This window comes from Crotalus tigris, unplaced genomic scaffold (assembly GCF_016545835.1).
Source record: "Crotalus tigris isolate CLP2741 ecotype Arizona unplaced genomic scaffold, ASM1654583v1 scf7180000018306.2785112, whole genome shotgun sequence".
In the NCBI taxonomy this organism is placed as follows: Eukaryota; Metazoa; Chordata; class Lepidosauria; order Squamata; family Viperidae; genus Crotalus; species Crotalus tigris.
The window spans coordinates 926,729-947,689 of NW_024096934.1; the positions used below are offsets into that span (position 1 = coordinate 926,729).

Consider the following 20,961-nt stretch of genomic DNA (forward strand, 5'->3'; position numbering starts at 1 on the left):
CCTTGGGCTGGGCCAGCTGGTGGCCCAGCTGGTGGCCCAGCCGGTGGTCGGCCTGCACCATCTCTGCTGCTTGCCAGCTACGCCTCGGCTGGCACAGGAGGCGGCACCATGCATGCGCGGCGCTCCCGGGCAGGGAAAGTCCTCGACTTACGACTGGTTGGGGTCACGGCATTAAAAAGGTTGAGAACCACTGTCTTAAGATAAAACTTTATTGAGTACATCATTTCGGCACTTACGAAAGCAAAACCAGCTCTGGCAAAATCCCACCCAAGCCCTACATAGTGAAAGCATAGAATTCTCTCTCCTCTCTCTCTGGATCAGGTCACGATGCCCAGTTAGATGCAGCAATATTGTTATGAGAAAGTATCTCTGGGTCTGGCCTGACATCTGGTAATAGTCCTTGATTCCCATGGTCCGCTTCTTTAATCATTGAAGTCTGCATTCCAATCCCGATTTCCCCCCCCCCCCCCGAGTTCATTGGCAAGCTGAGAAACAATAACCATTGCAGCAGGGAAAAAAACACCCTGCTTCAAAACTTGACATTTATTTATTTATTTATTTATGAGACTTATATACCGCTTTAAGTGCAAGCACTCTCTAAGCGGTGTACACCAGTAAGCAATGTATATATATATTTACATTGCCCCCAACAATCTGGGTCCTCATGCTTACTTTTGTTTCATCCTCATTTACCTTCCAGATATCCTTTCGGCCACCACTCCCATTGCCGAGACATGTTTCGCTCGCCAACTTAATTCTTCGGACAACAACAATCAGTGCCTCCTCGCATCTAATGGGAATATCTTACTCCAGTTGCTGAATCCACAGCGGCCTGGAGCGATTGATAATCAGCCACTTGTAACGCAAGAGCCCGTGAAGGTAAGCCTCTTATAAGTAAAAACAGTACAGGGAGTCCTCAACAACTTTCTGTTGTTAAGTGAGACGTTCGTTAAGTGAGTTTTGCCCCATTTTACGAGTTTTCTCGCCACAGTTATGAAGTGAATCACTCAAGTTGGTAAGTTAGTAACACGGTTGTTAAGTGAATATGGCTTCCCAAATTGACTTTGGTTGTCAGAAGGTCCCAAAAGGTGATCTCATGACCCCGGGACACGGCAACCATCATAAATATGAGTCAGTTGCCTAGTATCTGAATTTTGATCACATGATCATGGGGATGCTACAACATAACTGTGAAAAATGGTCATAAGTCACATTTTTTCAGTGCCCTTGTAATTTTGAATGGTCATTACATGAACTGTTGTAAGTCGAGGACTACCTGAACAGGTATTCCTCGATTTACAACCATTTGTTTAGTGACTGTTCAAAGTTACAACAGCATTGAAAAACTTGACTTATGACCATTTTTCACATTTGTAGCATCCCCATGGTAACGTGATCAAAATTTAGACACAATCCTGTCCTGCCCTGCCGTGCCCTGCCCTCCCCTCTCCTGGCAGGTTAGTGGCTGCTGCTAGGCGGAGGAAGGAGCAGAGGATTGCTAGACTGGCTGGGAAACTATCACAGAATATTGAAAATGAAGATCACATGACAGCAGCAACAGCCCAGCCATATAGCAACAGCCAGTAGCACTGAAGCAGTCACAGCTTCCCCAAATTTCATTCCCTCAGGAATCATAGGTCCCAGATTTTCGACACCTTCTGTAAGTTAGCGCATGTAAGATATCTTCATTCAAAGATTGACGCACCACTTTGCCCAGGTAAAGGTCATGACAACAAGAGTTTTAGCACTATATTAAATCAGAAATGATGAAATTAAAATATTTGACTGAAAAATAATATCTTAAACTGCCAATATGGAGATGGTAATTTGATACTGGAGAACAGCATTCCAAAGCCCTCCTTTTCACTCCATTCTGCTATTCCATAAGGAAGATACCTCGAAAAACTGACCCTGTGGATGATCTTAAACAGCGATGGGTATTCTGAGTTATAACAGTTTCCAGCAACCCTGACTATTGGCTTTATAAGCAGGCTGCACTTTTTCTGCTCCTATTTCAAGGCAAGGGTGGACTGGGATAAGGAAAATACTCTTTTTTTTCCCAAGTATTTTGAGCTTTAAAAATATACAACACCCTCCATGAAAAGGTCTTGGAACTTAATCAGTAGTCAGTATGAATGGAGCGATGAGAACTAACTGTGAGGTACCATTTAAATTGGGGCAGCTGAGTTCTGCCCTAATCAGGTTGTGCTTAAGATGCTTGCAAAACTTATTTTGGGCTTATTTAATTAATTTAAACTCTGCTCTTTAGCCAAAGACCAAGCAAGTGAAATAGGTTTGCAATCAGGAGACATTAAAAATTGAGAAAAAGAGATGGGAGGAAGAAGGGAAAAAAGAGTCAGCAGGATGACCATTTCCTAATGCTCAGACTCTTGCTAATGCTTTCATCTCCAGGGTTAGAAAAAAGGGCATTGCCAGAGGAAACCACAGAATGACCATGATGAGCAAGCATGCAAATAATCCAAACCTTTTTAATGACCAGGTCTTTTTTGTGAAATGGGATGGTCTCTCTAATGTTGCTCGGCCTATTATATTAATCTGCACTAATTCTTTATTTGGTTCAGGATTTATAATCTTTCAAGAAATTTGATAAAAGAGAATCTGATTTTTTTTCTTTTTCTTTTTTGGAAGGCTCCATCATTGACTCTGGAAGGCGGGCGATTAAAACCATCACCCCAATTAATCCAAGGGAAAAATTATGAAATTGTCCCAGAACCGGTGTGGAGAGCTCTCTATCATTGGTATGGAGCGAACCTGTCTTTGCCACGACCGGTATGTATTGAAAACAGGCAACAGTCCTCTAGGACAGTGTTTCTCAACCTTGACAATTTTAAGGCATGTGGACTTCAACTCCCAGAATTCCACAGCCAGCAATGCTGGCTGTGGAATTCTGGGAGTTGAAGTCCACATGCCTTAAAATTGTCAAGGTTGAGAAACACTGTTCTAGGAGGTTGTTAGTCTCAATCGGATTCTTCAGAACATGTGAACTGAATTCTTTAATATTCCTAATTGTCACCAAAGCCCTTGCTGATTGCTTAATGTAATTTGGTTGACTAAAGATGCAGATACAGTGGTACTTCGGTACAAAAAAAAACACTGAATACCAAATGAATTTTTCCCAAAAGGAATAATGTAATGAGTCACAAGGCAGCCAACACCCACAAGTTCTAGTTTGTGCACTGAGTATCAAACAGACAATGAGTACCGGGACGAAATTTTCGTGTTAAAATGCCTTGAATACCAGATTTGATGAGTTTCAAAGCAACGTACCACTTTGTTTGACAAAATTTCACCTCTAATGGTTAAAAAGAAAACCCGTTCTGTGCTAATAATCAGTAATTTGCTACAGGTGGTCCTCAACTTACGACCGGTCGCTTAGTGACTGTTCAAAGTTACAAAACGTACTTACGACCCAGTTCCAATGTTCTGATGGCTGCCCCTCCCCCCAAGGTCCCATGGCCACGTTTCGGTCACTCAAAACCGGCCTACGTTGATTGTTGTTTGCAGCATCCTGCAGTTAACGTTAACTACAATTTACAATATTTTTCCTCAAAACCATTGTTTACTTCGCCCCATAGAGAACAATGGGCTTGCTTAATGATTACTGCAAAAAAAAAGGTCAAATGGGGCATGATGACTCGCTTTATGACCATCAGGACTTACGACCATATTGGGTAGGTTCCATTATATTCATAAGTGAAGGACTACTTGTAATGAGATGTTTAGAGTTTTTAAAAAGTCAGAATAATTTGCCTGATCTCAGTTTAGTGGGAGGGAAAAAGAAACCCCTATTTGTAATCTTCAGGGCAACCAACTCTAATTGTGGTATGTGGGACTCTCTGGCCAATATAAATCTATTTTGCTAGATGGAAGTGATACAGCGGCACACCTGGGATGCATCAGGTAGGAAAAAAAAAAGCTGATTTGGGATTTTTGATATCTCCCAGCATATGTTTCCCATTAAAATATCCCCTTCAACTCATTCTGCTTTTATTCATGACTCCAGAGAGTTGATTTTTTTTAAAAAAAATACACCCACGTACAAAATTGGATATCTTTTTGGCTTGGGAAGTTAGCTCTGTGCCAAAATGGATATCATAGTGCTAAATGTGCATTTTTAAGAGGTTAAGGTTGTGAGGGAATTGTTTTTTTTTTTTTCCTCCACAAGTACAGTGGCATCTTAAAGCAGAGTTGGGGAAGTAATGGGATAATGCTAATAAAAAAATAAGAATTTCCATCTGCTGGCACAAGGTTAATGGATTAGAGCTGGCTGTTTGATCCTCATCCGTTGGCAACTAAGCACATGGGCACAGGATGGAAGGAAAGAGTAATAAACAGCGTGACCTGTGTGGCACTCAATGCGATGTCCACGAGACAGTGAATCTTGCCAGTTTTAATGAACCACACTATATAGCTAGTTCTTGCAGCATGGGTTTGACCCTGCCATCTCTCTGAAATTCGGATCGTTCACAAAAGAGAATTGGTGAAACCATCACCAATGTACAACGATTTGTACATTGGAGAAACAAAACCACCACTTCACAAAGGCATGGCACAGCATAGGACAGTGGTGGCGAACCTATGGCATGCGTGCCAGAGGCGGCACTCAGAGCCCTCTCTGTGGGCACACGCGCCATGCCCCGGAGATGGCAACCGTCCCTCTTCAACCAGCCATCTGCTAACTTGCCGAGGTCCCACATGGCCGGATGCATCCCAGCACCCATGCGCTTGCTGGCCTTTGTGTGCAGGGACCGATGGTGTCAGGCAGCAGCTGCCCCGGGCCCTGCCTCACCTTGCCCTGTGACAATGGCAACCCCGCCCTGCCTTGCCTTGCCTCACCCTGCAGGACGAGCCTCCTGCCCACCGCCCCACCTCCCAGAGACCCCCTGGATCTCCCCCAACCCTGCCTGTCCCTCCCCCCGAGCAACATCGAGGTAATCACGCCCACCTTGGCCACACCCACCCAATCTGCCATGACCACCACAGCCACGCCCACCCAGTGGACCACGCCCACCTGGCACCCAGCGATAAATAAGTGGGTTTTGGGTTGCAGTTTGGGCACTCGGTCTCTAAAAGGTTCGCCATCACTGGCATAGGAGAACAAACCCATCAGGACAAGATTCAGCAGTCCATCTGCATTGTAAAGACAAAGATCACTCTTTTGAAAGCAAAGTCCACATTCTGGACAGAGAGGACCGCTGGTTTGAAAGAAGGGTCAAAGAGACCATCTACATCAGTGGTTCTCAACCTTTTTAATGCCGTGACCCCCCCCCCAACCGGTCATAAGTCGAGGACTACTCAACCGGTCATAAGTCGAGGACTACTCAACTGGTGCGGCACCATTTGCAGAATGGGACTTTTGGCGGGCTCAGCAGGGCAGAGACAGTCTGGAAAATTCCTATTGGCTTTTGAAAGCCAATAGAATTAGACCCTATTCAAGAGAGTCTATTCTATTGGCTTTCAAAAGCCAATAGAATAAAAGGGAGTAGCACAGCTAAGGAAAAGGGGGAAAAAATGGCGGACTGCGTTGTTTGGCGACCCCCGTGAAATGGTCGTTTGGCCCCAAATGGGGTCCCGACCCACAGGTTGAGAACCACTGATCTACATTAAGACTGAACAGGCCTCTCTTAGCAGAGGGGAAGGGATATGACACACCACCTATCTCCTGTTTACAGTCCTTTCCGCAGTTCCAAAAAGATTCCATACCCATTTGCACTATTCAAATGGCCCTGAAGGCCCAGATAAACCTCCACACGGCCTCAACAATTCTCAGAAAGAGTGCTAACAATCAGATGACTGCAAGAAGTTTAAATTTCTCCATCCTCCGCCATTCAGTCAGAACTGAAGAAGCTTCTTGGATGAGAAGCGAAACATTTTCAAGGAAAAACAAAGTCCCCTTGCCTTTTGAAAAAGCACCTTTGGGACATGATGGAACCATTGGTTTCCTGGCGGAGGAGCCATCATCCTTTGTCTCTTCACTTTTAAGGCGTTTTCAAAATGATAATTTGTGGTGTGGACCAAGGATGAGCATCATTCTCAATGTAGTAATAAAACAGCAGGGGTGTAATCGCATTTGGTACTAATAAAAGAAAATATTTGTAGCTCAGGGTTGAAATGAGAAGTCCATGGTGCTCTCTGAGCTTGGTTGTTTTCTTGCAGATGTTTCATTACCCAGCTAGGTAATATCATCAGTGCACCAGTAATTACCTTGGTTGCTGGATATAGAAATGGAGGCAGTGATATATATATATATTTGGTTTGGACTCCGATGGATTCCGCAGACTTTCAGATCTGTGGTTTGGCAAAGTCGGAGGTTCTCCCCTTAGCACTGCAATTGGGCACCGGAGGTCCAATTGTAAGTGCCCAGATTTTGATGAAGTGACCATGGGGATGCTGCAATGGTCATAAGCGTGAAAAACAGTCATACTTACGGCCACCACGCTTGAGCTTATACGGGAGTAAAATGAGGATGAGATCTGCCGGTCCTCGACTTACAACCGTTCATTTAGTGAGCGAAGTTACAGCGGCACTGGAAAAAGTGACTTATGACCATTTTTCACACTTACGTCCGTGGCAGCATGTATAAAAGTCAGCGGGGGAACCAGATTCATTTAACAACCACATTACAGGTAGTCCTCGACTTACGACAGTTTGTTTGGTGACCACTCGAAGTTACAGCGGCACTGGAAAAAGTGACTTGTGACTGTTTTTCACACTTACGACCGTTGCAGCATCCCGGTGGACCACCTGATCAAAATTCAGATGCTTGGCATCCGGCATGTATTTATGGCGGTTGCAGCACCCTTGCGGTCACGTGATCCCCTTTTGTGAGCTTCTGATGAGCAAAGTCAACGGGAAAGCTTTTCACTTAACCGTGTGACTGACTTAATGACTGCAGTGGTTCGCTTAACAACTGTGGCAGGAAAGGTCATAAAACGGGTCAAAAGTCAATTAACAACCGTCTGGCTTAGCAGCAGAAATTTTGATCTCCGTTGGGGTTATAACTTCAGGACTCCCCGTACAGGTAGTCCTCGACTTACAACAGTTCATTTAGTGACCATTCAAAGTTGCAGCAGCACTGGAAAAAGTGACTTGTGACCGTTTTTCACACTTAACGACAGTTGCAGCATCGCCATGATCACGTGATCAAAATTCAGCTGCTTGGCGACCGACTCATATTTATGAAAGTTGTGGCATCCCCCGGGGGGTGTCACGTGACTTAACAACCATGTGACCAATTAACGACTGCAGTGATTCGCTTAACAACGGTGGCAGGAAAGGTCGTAAAATGGGCAAAACTCAGTTAACAAATTTCTCACTTTAGCCACAGAAATTTTGGGCTCAACTGTGGTCGTAGGTTGAGGACTACCTGTACTTGCCTATAATTAGTAAAATCGTTGTAACTATTTTGAGGTATCTGGACTCATTGTTCATCGTACAGGTAGCCCTCGCCTTACAACAGTGGTTCTCAACCTGTGGGTCGGGACCCCATTTGGGGTCAAAGGACCATTTCACGGGGGTCGCCAAAGAACGCAGCCCGTCATTTTTTCCCCCTTTTCCTTAACTGTGCTACTCCCTTTTATTCTATTGGCTTTTGAAAGCCAATAGAATAGAGTCTAATTCTATTGGCTTTCAAAAGCCAATAGGAATTGTCCAGGCTGTCTCTGCCCTGCTGAGCCCGCCAAAAGTCCCATTCTGCAAACGGTGCTGCACCAGTTGAGTAGTCCTCGACTTACGACTGGTTGAGTAGTCCTCGACTTATAACCGGTTGGGGGGTCGCGGCATTAAAAATGTTGAGAACCACTGCCTTACAATCTTTCATTCAGTAACTATTTGACCTTACAACGACCCTGAAAAAAGTAACTTATGACTGTTTTTCATGCTTATGACCATTTGCAGCATCCCCGTGGTCACTTCATCAAAATTTGGGCACTTACCACTGGATTTCCGGCTGCCCAATTGCAGGGCTAAGTCGAGAACTTCCGACTTTATCAAACCACAGATCTGAAAAGTCTGCGGAATCCATCGGAGACCAAACCAAAAGGAAAGGTCGTAAAACGGGGCAAAAAAAACAATTAACCACCGTCTCGCTTAGCAGCAGAGACCTTGGGCTCAATTGTGGTCGTAAGTCGAGGACAACCTGTATTGCTCAAGACAAAAAAAAAAAACCCAAACCCCAACTCCCTTCTCCTTGATTGCTGATCTGCTTCTGTTTTCCTCCTTGTCCTGCAGGTGATCAGAAACAGCGCGAGGGGCCTGGCTGAGCTGGAGCTTTTCCCCCGCTACCTGCTCTTCTTAAGACAGCAGCCGGCCACCCGGACGCAGCAGTCCAACGTCTGGGTGAACATGGGTATGATGAGCCTGAGGCTGTTTCCCCACCATTGGCCGAGAGGTAACGTAAGACTACAGCAAGAACCCAGCTGCGCACTAGTTCTCGAAGGGAGGCCGGCCCCACCGCCCAGACTTGGACGCCTGTGCTGCCACAGTGCTTGTAAATGATGCTAATGAAACCTTTAAAGCACGGTTGGTGATGGTTGACCCCCCCCCCTTTCAAAAACGATTCAAAACTCTTATCAAAGGCCACGGAAGCATTCGGCCGCTTTTCTTTTCTTCATTTGAACTACTTGGAACGTTGCATCCAGTTCTGGTCATCGCAATACCCAAAACAAAAACAAACAAACAAGGTTGCAATTCTGGAAAGAGAAGAGCAGAGAAGAGCAACATTAAAAAGTATCAGGGGTCTGGAGGCTAAATCGTGTGATGAACAGTTGAGGGAGTTAATAATAATAATAATATCTGCAAAAAATATCATTTGCCTGTAAACAAAAACTGGTGGGATCATAAAATAGAGAAAGTCACAGAAAATGATAAAATTAAACTGCTATGGGACTTCAGAATTCAAACAGACAAGCACCTGCAACATAACACCCCAGACTTAACAATTGTCTATAAGAAAGACAAAAAAGTCTGGATAGTGGACGTGGCAGTGCCTGGAGACAGCAGAATAGACGAGAAAGAACTAGAGAAGATAATAAAATACAAAGACCTACAAATAGAAATAGAAAGACTGTGGCAAAAGCAAGCAAGGGTAGTACCAATAGTAATAGGCTCCTTGGGTGCAATCCCAAAACAACTGGAGCACCACTTGAACACCATTGGCATTGACAAATTCGCCATTAGTCAATTGCAAAAGGCGGCCTTACTAGGAACTGCTTCCATCCTGCAACGATATCTGTAATACCATCAAACATCCCCATCTGCCTATCCCAGGTCCTGGGTAAGGACTCCATAGGTAGACAAAATGCCGAATTCAGTCTGAACATCTGGCTGACTGTGCGATGATCCATAATAATAATAATAATAATAATAATAATAAAGTTGGAAGGGACCTTGGAGGTCATCTAGTCCAACCCCCTGCTCAGGCAGGAAACCCTCTACCATTTCGGACAAATGGCTGTCCAGTCTCTTCTTAAAAACCTCCAGTGTTGGAGCATTCACCGCTTCTGGAGGCAGGTTGTTCCACTGATTAATTGTTCTAACTGGGATATGTCTATCCTATCGGAGAGAAGGATTAAGGGGGACATGATAAGCGTCTTCTAGTACTTGGGTGGGGGGCTGTCACAAAGAAAAGGGAATCGACTTGTTCTCTAAGGCAGGGGTCCCCAACCCCCGGTCCATGGACTGGTACCGGGCCACAGCATGCCAACAACCGGTTCACACAAACAAGCAAAGCCCCATCTGCGGGATGCAGGCAGCATACCAAACCACGCACTCTCTGGTCCGTGAAAAAACCTCTCTCCATGGAACCGGTCCCCGGTGCCCCAAAAGTCGGAGACCTCTGCTCTAAGGTACGAGAAGGCAAGACAAGAAATAATGGATGAAAGTTTGTTAAAGAGAGAATTAGAATTAGAAACCTAGAATTAAGGAGAAATTTTCTGACAGTGAGGACAATTAATCAGTGGAACAGCTTGCCACCAGGAGTTACGGGTGCTCCATCACTGGAGGTTTTTAGAAATAGAACAGACAACCATTTGACCGGTATGTTATAAGGTTTCTTGCCTTGAGCAATGGGTTGGACTAGAAGACCTCCGAGGTCCCTTCCGGCTCTATGGTTCTATGTTCTAATGCAGTGGTTCTCAACCTTTTTAATGCCGCGACCCCCAACCGGTCGTAAGTCGAGGACTACTCAACCGGTCGTAAGTCGAGGACTACTCAACTGGTGCAGCACCGTTTGCAGAATGGGACTTTTGGCGGGCTCAGCAGGGCAGAGACAGCCTGGACAATTCCTATTGGCTTTTGAAAGCCAATAGAATTAGACTCTATTCAAGAGAGTCTATTCTATTGGCTTTCAAAAGCCAATAGAATAAAAGGGAGTAGCACAGCTAAGGAAAAGGGGGAAAAAATGGCGGACTGCGTTGTTTGGCGACCCCCGTGAAATGGTCATTCGACCCCAAATGGAGTCCCGACCCACAGGTTGAGAACCACTGTTCTAATGGAAAAGCAAACTCGGCTTCTGAATGCTGATGTTCTGGGATATCTAGCATGGTGCCTGGGATAAGGAAGGTGCACCTGTAGAAGCCTTCCTAGGAATCTCCTGGTTTATTGGCCCTTCACCTTTCTGCGTCAGCTTTCTTTCTACAGATGCCTCCCAAACCTTCGTAGGAAGTAGCAGTGCTTGCCATTCCAAGCGACTCTGGGCAGTTAGCAATGCAATAAAAGAACAATTTATAACTATAAAAAGCAGTTTAAAATTAGAAGAGTTTTTTTTTAAAAAAATAAGGTATTTACGGAGGACCAATCAAAGAAGAATTATGAGGAAAAAAAGGGAGCAGACCCTTGTTCTCCCTCACGGCCTCCTAGAAACAAACAAAGCCCCTTGCTCCTTATCACAATTCTCTTCTGCTGGCAACAATCTTCCTTGTGATGGGGGAAAAGCTGGCGAGCTCCAGGTGCTTTTGATAAGAAGCTCAACAACGCATCTGGGGGAAAAGTCTTTTTCAAGGTCTCTGACTTTACCCAGCTGGCCGTGGGCCTAGATAACGGGTGAATTCCTGTAATCAAAATGATATTAGCCGGGAAAGCTAGGTCGTTGGAAGAAAAAGCAGGATGTTGTGTTGACCTTTAATAAGAGTTTGCTTAAACGCTCATTCTAAATCTTCAACTTTGGGTGTGTGTGTGTGTGTGTGTGTTTTAACGCTTCTGCTACCTGTAAAAAGGGGGGGGGCTTAGGAAATCCCCCCTCCTCCCCCAATTGGTTAAAATCAGCGGCTCTTGGCTTAATCTGAATATAACAAAATCCAGCCAACTACCTATCAAAAACCTTATTGAATATCTTGTGGTCAGAGCTGCTTTGCCTTCCAACACATCAACCCCCCCCCTTCTCCCCCCCAATTTGGAAGAGAGGATTTTCATAATACACCAGCATCTGAACGTGATTTGGCGTTTGTCCGCTCGGCACTAATGGTGAAATCAACCACGAATCGTGAGCCTGCCTTCCGTCCCAACATGCTTTCTTGCTGTAATCTTATTCTTAATCTCTCGCTTTTTGACTGCGGGGGGGGGGGGGAAATGGCTTTGTATTATATACAGAGAAGGGGTGCTTTGCTTGATGGTGAAGATGGGGAGAAACACCACGGGGTGAAAGGGAAGAGGTGCTTGCTGCCTTACAAAAGAAATTGAAAATTCAAATTTTGCTGTTTTTCATTAACCTGCATGCAAATATGTCGGGGGGGGGGTCTGGCCTTGTGTGGATCAAGCTAGAGGCTTAAGTTAATTGTTGTTGGTTCTTGCAACAGCAGGCGTGTTTTTCTCTCCCCCCCCCCGCCAAATACCGCCTCCTTATGCATTGACCCAGATTGGAGAAGAGCTCACTAAGACAGAATGCTTCCATAAACTTATTTTTCTACTTATTTATCTCCCGCCTTTATTATTTTTACAAATGAATCGAGGTGGAAGATATACCCAGCACATGAGGCGGGACACGATAGCTGTGTTCCAATATCTCAGGGGCTGCCCCAAAGAAGAGGGAGTCAAGCTATTTTCCAAAGCGCCTGAAGGCAAGACAGGAAGCCATGGATGGAAACTCATCAAGGAGAGAAGCAACCTAGAACTAAGGAGAAACTTCCTGACAGTTAGAACAATTGACCAGTGGAACCGCCTGCCTCCAGCAGCGGTGAATGCTCCAACACTGGAGGTTTTTAAGAAGAGACTAGACAGCCATTTGTCTGAAATGGTATAGGGTTTCCTGCCTGAGCAGGGGGTTGGACTAGATTTTATTTATTTATTTATTTATGAGACTTATATACCGCTTTAAGTGCAAGCACTCTCTAAGCGGTATACACCAGTAAGAAATGTATATATAGATGACCTCCAAGGTCCCTTCCAACTTTATCATCATCATCATCATCATTATTATTATTATAATTATATTATTATTATTAAAATACACATTGCCACCTGAGTTAAGATCACAACTAAAGTATGGAGCCTCAATAACCTTAATAGGCTGTAAACCTCTCCCCCCCCCCAAAAAAAAATAGTAATTAAGCCTTATCTCTAAATAACAAAATCTGCAGGAAGGATTATTATTTTGTGCTCTGATCTCTGTTTTTATAAAGCAGATAGGATGTAATAATTCCTGCTAGAGGGTCTGAGATGCCTAGCCTTTCAAAATGTTAGTTTTTAATTAAGGAAAAAAACTTTATAAAACCTTATAAGACCACATCTGGAATACTGCATCCAGTTTTGGTCACCCCACTACACAAAAAGATGTTGAGACTTTGGAAAAAGTGCAGAGAAGAGCAACTAAGACCAAAGGCCTGAAGACGAAAACATACGAAGAACGGCTGCAGGATTTGGGTATGGCCCATCTAGAAAAAAGTAGGACTAGGGATGACATGATAGCAGTAGTCCAGTATTTGAGGGGCTGCCACAAAGAAGGGGGGGGTCAACTTATTTTCCAAAGCATCAGAAGGCAAAACAAGAAACAATGGATGGAAACCAATCAAGGAGAGAAGCAACCTGGAATTAAGGAGAATTTTCCTGACAGTGAGAACAGTTAACCACTGAAAGAACCTGCCTTCAGGAGTTGTGGGTGCTTCATCACTGGAGGTGTTTAAGAAGAGACTGGACAGCCACTTGTCTGAAATAGCATAGAGTCTCCTTCTTGAGCAGGGGGTTGGACTAGATGACCTCCAGGGTCTCTTCCAGCTCTATTCTATTCTAAAATCCTCACGCTGCTCCCTGAAATTGTTCAGGAAGGGCAGCCATCAGGAGAAGGCAGATTGACACAGGAAGAGGTGCAATGTGTCCTCTTCGGCTGCTCCAGTTTCATGAAAAGGCTCCTGAGAGGATCAACCCAGGTTGGGGAAGAACCGGAAGGGAACCAACCCCACCCTTTTGTACACCTGTCATCTCGATACCTGGAAATGATCCCATTTTTGCCACCTGCATTTGTTCTTCCCGGACAAAGAGGAATCAGCTCAATATTTTCACTTAGCCGATTTTTCCTCTGTTGAGATTTTAGCCATTCTGTCTGCTTTTGCTTCGGACTCTTAATTTAGCACAGTGGTTCTCAACCTTTTTAATGCCGTGACCCCCCCCCAACCGGTCGTAAGTCGAGGACTACTCAACCGGTCGTAAGTCGAGGACTACTCAACTGGTGCAGCACCGTTTGCAGAATGGGACTTTTGGCGGGCTCAGCAGGGCAGAGACAGCCTGGACAATTCCTATTGGCTTTTGAAAGCCAATAGAATTAGACTCTATTCAAGAGAGTCTATTCTATTGGCTTTCAAAAGCCAATAGAATAAAAGGGAGTAGCACAGCTAAGGAAAAGGGGAAAAAAAATGGCGGACTGCGTTGTTTGGCGACCCCCGTGAAATGGTCGTTCGACCCCAAATGGGGTCCCAACCCACAGGTTGAGAACCACTGAGTTAGCAAGAGGGGCCAGCCGAACAACTCCTAAAAAGACCAGCAAGTCCAGACCGACCCAAAAACATTGATTTGCACACTCTCGCGCAGGGGGTCTGCAGACTCGGTGACTTTAAGGCTCGTGGACTTCGACGCCCAGAATTCCTCAGCCAGCATCGCGATGCTGGCTGAGGAATTCTGGGCGTCGAAGTCCACGAGCCTTAAAGTCACCGAGTTTGCAAGAGCCCGACTGTATCTTGCCCCTTCCTTCGGCTCGTAACATCTGTTTCTCTCTGCTTGTGAACTTAGGGAACGTCCCTTCTCCCAGCGCGCCTTTGAAGAGGGTCTTGGCCTACACCGGCTGCTTTAGCCGCACTCAGACCGTCAAGGAGATCCACGAATACCTGTCACAGCGGCTGAGGATGAAAGAGGAGGATATGCGCCTGTGGCTGTACAACAGCGAGGTAAGGGCAGAATCGTGGAGGGTCCCCCCGTAGAGAAGAAAGCGGTGGGCTCTCAGCCCATGTGTGGAGACTGGAAGTTAAAATGCCTGGTCTGAGGAAGAAGAGGGAAGTAGGGAAGAGAAGAAAGGGAGAAAGAAGGTAGAGAAGAAGGAGTGTGGATGCAGTGAAAGGGGAAATGGGCGAGCAACACCAAAAGTCATGTGTACGTATTTATTTCATTTTATTAAAAGTATCTTATATATGAATGGAAAAAGAATGTATGTTAACATCTGATAAATATCATGGTATATGTATGTGGAGTGCGTATAGTCCAGGCCATGGTTTTCCCAGTTGCAATGTATGGCTGTGAAAGTTGGACCATAAGAAAGGCTGAGCGCCAAAGAATTGAGGACTTTGAACTCTGGTGCTGGAGAAGACTCCTGCGAGTCCCCTGGACTGCAAGGCGTTCAAACCGATCAGTCCTAGAAGAGATCAACCCCAACTGCTCTTTAGAAGGCCAGATCCTGAAGTTGAAACTCAAGTACTTTGGCCACCTAATGAGAAGGAAGGACTCACTGGAGAAGGGCCTAATGCTGGGAAAGATTGAGGGCAATAGAAGAAGGGGAGGACAGAGAATGAGATGGCTGGATGGAGTCACCGAAGCAGTAGGTGTGAACTTAAATGGACTCCAGAAGATGGTAGAGGACAGGAAGACCTGGAGGAATGTTGTCCATGGGGTCGCGATGGGTTGGACACGACTTCGCAATTAACAACAACAATATGTATGTGGAGAGTTTGGAAAAATAAAAAATAATAATAAAAAAATGCCTGGTCTGAGTGGTGGGGTCCAAGGCCCGTTTTGGTACGAATGGCATTGGACGGTTGGGGTCCCAAATTAGTACTTCCTCCTTTGAGTACAGCTTGATTCAGAGATGCTGAGCCAGCCTTGTAGGCATGCTGGGATCTGCAGAGCCAGCCTACAGATAGTCCTTGACTTAACGAGCATTCGTGTAGGGCAAGGGTAGGCAACCTGGGCTCTTTTATGACTCGTGGACTTCAACTCCCAGAATTCCTGAGTCAGCATGGCTCAGCATGGAAACCTCTCCCTTTCTCCTCAGCGTGGCTGGCGCAGGAATTCTGGGAGTTGAAGTCCACGAGTCATAAAAGAGCCCAGGTTGCCTACCCTTGTCCTAGGGGTCCCTTGATTGCAATTTTCAGTCAGCTTTCACTCCGCAGTCAAAGGAAGGATACCAATGTAAGGACTCAGACTCTAGAAAGAGTACAGAGAAGAGCAACAAAGATGATCGGGGGACTGGAGGCTAAAACATACAAGGAGCGGTTGCTGGAATTGGGTATGTCTAGTTTAACGAAGAGAAGGACGAGGGGGGACATGATAGCAGTCTTCCAGTATCTCAGGGGCTGCCCCAAAGAAGAGGGAGTCAAGCTATTCTCCAAAGCGCCTGAAGGCAGGACAAGAAGCAACGGATGGAAACTAACCAAAGAGAGAAGCAACCTAGAACTAAGGAGGAATTTCCTGACAGTTAGAACAATTAATCAATTGAACACCCTGCCTCCAGAAGTGGTGAATGCTCCAACACTGGAGGTTTTTAAGAAGAGACTGGAGAGCCATTTGTCTGAAATGGTATACCATAGGGTTTCCTGCCTGAGCAGGGGGTTGGACTAGATGACCTCCAAGGTCCCTTCCAACTTTATTATTATTATTGTTTTATTGTTGTTATTATTATGGATCATCGCACAGTCAGCCAGATGTTCAGACTGGATTTAGCATTTTGTCTACCTATTGAGTCCTTATCCAGGACCTGTCGTTGTTGTTATTTTTTCTTCTTCTTCTTCTTCTTCTTCTTCTTCTTCTTCTTCTTCTTCTTCTTCTTCTTCTTCTTCTTCTTCTTCTTCTTCTTCTTCTTCTTCTTCTTCTTCTTCTTCTTCCTTCTTCCTTCTTCCTTCTTCCTTCTTCCTTCTTCTCCTTCTCCTTCTCCTTCTCCTTCTCCAACTAACCAGCCAAGAAAGCAGAACTCTTGAAACAGGCATTGTCTCAAAAGGATACTTTTATTAGGGGGTCAGTAATAGTGGAGAAGTCATGGCGAGATCTGGGGAAAAGCCCACTTGAACGATATAATTAAACTAGCGATATTCCTCCTCCCACCAAAGTCATAAAGTCAGCTTGAAATCCAGCCAATCCACAGGTGGCCTGAAGAGTGGGTAACTGGCACAGCTGGTGCGCATCTCAAGGTCTTCTCCAATTTCCTTTCTTTCTAACCGTCTCCCTGATAAGGGAGATACATTCCTTTCTCAAAGGGACGGAAGCAGCAGGAAAGAATAGAAAGCGAAGGTTACCCCAAGATAATGCAAAGCTCCCCCTCCCCCCCCCAGCAGAACGGCAGGTTCCCAAAGTAGAGTATATATGCAAGGTAAAGAATAAGGGTTTGGGGGACCTGACAGCCCAGGTTTGTTTAACAATAGCACGATTCACCTAACGACTGCAGTGATCTGCTTAAGAAATGCAGCCAAAAAAAGGTTAGAAATTGGGATTTATCTAGTTTACCAACAGAAATTTCGGACTTCATTGTGGCCGTGTAAGCTGTTGGGTTAGGGTTAGGGAACAGGTAGTCCTTGACTTACGACCACATGACAGGTGGTTCCAATGCTTGCATTGTCCTAGGGCAGGGGTAGGCAACCTTGGCTCTTTTATGACTCGTGGACTTCAACTCCCAGAATTCCTGAGCCAGCTTGGACTTCAACTCGTGGCTGGCTGAGGAATTCTGGGAGTTGAAGTCCACGAGTCATAAAAGAGCCAAGGTTGCCTACCTCTGTCCTAGGGTCACGTGATCACAATTTGTACCCTTCCTGGCCAGCTTCCAACACGCAAAGTGAATGTTGGAAACTGGATTTGTTTAACCACCCCATTATACGCTTAAGAACTTTGCTTAAGGACCGTGGCAAAAAAAAAAAAAGATTGTAAAATCGAACTCACCCCCTTGACCAACTCACTGACCGATAGAAGTTCCAGTCCCACTTGCCGTCGTAAGTTGAGGACCATCTGTACCTGCTGGTCATCAGATTAGAAAGAACCTAGCAATAACATTTAGGCTTATACACTGCCCCATAGCTCTTTACAGCCCTCTCTGGGTGGTTTACAATGTATTTGCCTCTTGCCCCCAACAGTCTGGATCCTCATTCTTACCGACCTCGGAAACAGGGAAGGGTGAGTCAACCTTGAGCTGGTCAGGATCGAACTCCTGGCTGTAGGCAGAGTTTGCCTGCACTTTAACTGCGCCACCAGAATATGTCAAGCTGTATGGAAATACTTATATTGGCTGTGCGTTAAGACAGTGTAACTGAGGATTAGCAAAATGTCTGAATTAATAAGGAGGCAAGATCAGCTCTTCCTGGTCATCAAGTTTTGCTGTTATAAAGGACAGGAAAACTCACCAGCATTTTTTTCTCCACAGAACTACCTTACTCTTCTTGATGATGAGGATCACACGTTGGAATACCTGAATATTCAAGATGAACAGCATTTAATTATAGAAGGTATAAGAGAACCGTGGCTTTATCCTAATATTCGTGTCTGGCTGGGGAATTCTGGGAATTGAAGTCCACACACATCTTCAGGTTGCCCAGGTTGAGAAATACTGCTTTAACTACTCAAATCACTGCAAAGCTGAGGGCAATTTAGAGTGAGGTTTTGCCTGGAACAAGGGAAGGAAAAGAAAGATCAAGCTGACTTTGCTACAATTCCCAAGCGTTCTTATTCCTAATCACGCGTTCTTAAAAAGTTTAATTTGAGCCTTAGAGGAAAGCCTTGGTTAATTAACTTCAGAATTATTCTTTTCCCCTCTGTTACTTTTGCCCATTCATTTATCATTGGAAGTTCATATTGCATTTTTAATGCGATAACCTTTCCAGAGAGCTGGGGGCCCAATCCGATGCACAATACCTGAAAACAAAGAGTTTTCGTTCAGAAATTTCTCACCTACAAACATCTGAGGATTTCTTTCCGGGCTGAGGACTGAATCATTTTGTTGGGATCCTTGATGGCAGCTGCCCAGTGGACAGCTCTCTGACTTCGAACCACATTGTGGCTTTCGTAAATATGAGGACCCTTCTGTCTTTGTAAAGAGGTTGGACTTTCGGTCTCATGTTATTGGACTCCGCTGCCTTCTAAATGCAACGGATTTGGTGCCAGCTAAGCTTTGATCTTTGGTTTTTGCAGTTCGCAATAAAGACATGAGCTGGCCCGAAGAGATGTCGTTTATAGCAAACAGCAGTAAAATTGATAGGCATAAAGGTAAGTGCTTCTTTCTTACTCTCTGACTTTCCAGAAGTCAATTATTGGTCGACACACGAATAGAATGAGCTGTTGGGAGTTCCAAGCAGATAGAGCAGACATGTCAAACACAAGGCCCGGGGGCCGGATGTGGCCCGAGAAGTGGTTTCATGCGGCCCGCGAAGCCATCCTGGAAACAGTGAGGGAACGGCCCCCGCTGTCTTCGCCCTGGCCCAGGCTGGCCGGGAGCCAATGTACAATTTTGTGGTGGCCATCTATGCTGAAAGGCATTCAGTCTTAGCTCCACAAGGCCGTCTGGAAACAGCGAGGGACCAGCCCCTGCCATGTCGGCCCCGCCCCCTGGGTGCATGCTGGGGAGGTGTCACCCTTTGTGAGGAATGAAGAAATGGACCACTGCCTGGAAGTGGCCAGCAAATGGCCCTCGCCTATGTCACATATCCGGCTTGATGGGCTCTGCCCTGGTTCCACCCCTTTCTGCCAGAGACCCTCAGATCTGTGCCATTCCTGCCCAGACCCCCACAGGCACCCTTGATGTGAGCGATGTAGAGCTGGCCATGCCTACCCAGTAGGCCACACCCACTCCATCCACGCGCACCCAGTAGGCTGGATGGGAACTAATCAAGGAGAGAAGAAGGGGACGACAGAGAATGAGATGGCTGGATGGAGTCACCAAATCAGTAGGTGTGAACTTAAATGGACTCCAGAAGATGGTAGAGGACAGGAAGACCTGGAGGAATGTTGTCCATGGGGTCGCGATGGGTTGGACAGGACTTCGCAATTAACAACAACAATGTATTGCATAGCTTAACATTATTTGTATGTCAGTTAATATTTTTTTGCCATCTATCTCTCTGTGCCATCTACTCTGGGCACCTTAGAATAATAAAAAGGAAGAAAATGAGAGGAATGTAAACAGAACAGAGATAAAATAATAGAACAGTAAAGGAAACAATGGAAAAGGTACACAATGAGAATATACTGGGTTTCCCTGAAAATAAGACCTGGTCTTATATATTTTTTGGGGGCACCAAAAGACACAGTGGGGCTTATTTTTGGTGATCAGCCCAGCCGGGTGCCCCATCCCCCAGCGCACGCACAAGAGGTGAGGCACGGGGGGGCCGACAATGTCCAGCAGCAGCTGCAGCCTGCCGGCCCCTTAGCACAGGTATATCTGAGTGCAGGGGGAGAGGCGTGTAGGAGGCAGGTGATCTGGTAATAATAATAATAATAATAATAATAATAATAATAACAACAACAACAACAAAATGCCAAATCCAGTCTGAACATCTGGCTGACTGTGCAATGATTCATAATAATAATAATGATGATGTTGGAAGGGACCTTGGAGGTCATCAAGTCCAACCCCCTGCTCAGGCAGGAGAACCTATACCATCTCGGACAAGTGATTGTCCAGTCTCTTCTTAAAAACTTCCAGTATTGGAGCATTCACAGCTTCTGGAGGCAGGTTGTTCCACTGGTTAATTGTTCTAACTGCCAGGAAGTTTCTCCTTAGTTCCAGGTTGCTTCTCTCCTTGATTAGTTTCCACCCGTTGCTTCTTGTCCTGCCTTCAGGCGCTTTGGAGAACAGCTTGACTCCCTCTTCTTTGGGGCAGCCCCTGAGGTATTGGAACACTGCACAGCCACCTGCCAAAAAAATGGAAATAAATGCTCGCTGCCTCCTGTGCTGGCCATGTTCACCCCCCGCAGGCTTATTTTGGGGGTAGGACTTATATTAATAGCATCCTTAAAAAAATCAGGCTAGGGCTTATTTTCTGGGTGGGTGTTATTTTCGGGGAAATACGGTATCAATATGATCACCAAAATGATGGACAGGTGGGGAGATGGAATCTGCCAACAATCCAGAAACCGCCGCCAGCATGGATATAGTGTTTATTATCATTATTGAACGATTTATAATTATTCATCGTTAACGTCCTGCTGATTTCCATCATTTCTTCCATCCTTCCAGTTCCCACCGAAAAAGGGGCCACAGGCTTAAGCAACTTGGGCAACACCTGCTTCATGAATTCGAGCATCCAGTGCGTCAGTAACACTCAACCTCTCACCCAGTATTTCATCTCCGGCCGACACCTGTATGAGCTGAACAGGTAGTTCTCATCCGTGACTCAAGGAGGAATTGAAATATGAACAGGAGCGGTTGTGATGGCGTGTGTGTGTGTGTGTGTGTGTGTGTGTGTGTGTGTGTGTGTGTGTTTGCGCGTGTGGTTACAGGTAGTCCTGGACTTAACAACTGTAATGGGAGCCCGCCCATTACAGTCGTAA

At 45.5% G+C, this 20,961-nt stretch overlaps 1 protein-coding gene across 7 annotated transcripts in view; it reads left to right on the forward strand.

Moving 5' to 3' along the window:
• USP32 (ubiquitin specific peptidase 32) overlaps nt 1-20,961 on the forward strand; it is a 218,904-nt gene that overhangs the window by 166,722 nt on the left and 31,221 nt on the right. For 3 of the 7 annotated variants that reach the window (XM_039350009.1, XM_039350010.1, XM_039350016.1), the window contains 7 exons: nt 701-879; nt 2,650-2,790; nt 8,251-8,509; nt 14,236-14,390; nt 17,840-17,921; nt 18,604-18,678; nt 20,648-20,786. In XM_039350009.1, coding sequence (XP_039205943.1) covers nt 701-879; nt 2,650-2,790; nt 8,251-8,509; nt 14,236-14,390; nt 17,840-17,921; nt 18,604-18,678; nt 20,648-20,786 — 1,030 coding nt within the window. The remainder of the gene's footprint in view (nt 1-700; nt 880-2,649; nt 2,791-8,250; nt 8,510-14,235; nt 14,391-17,839; nt 17,922-18,603; nt 18,679-20,647; nt 20,787-20,961) is intronic. The other 4 variants (XM_039350012.1, XM_039350013.1, XM_039350014.1 and 1 more) reach the window with 2 other exon arrangements.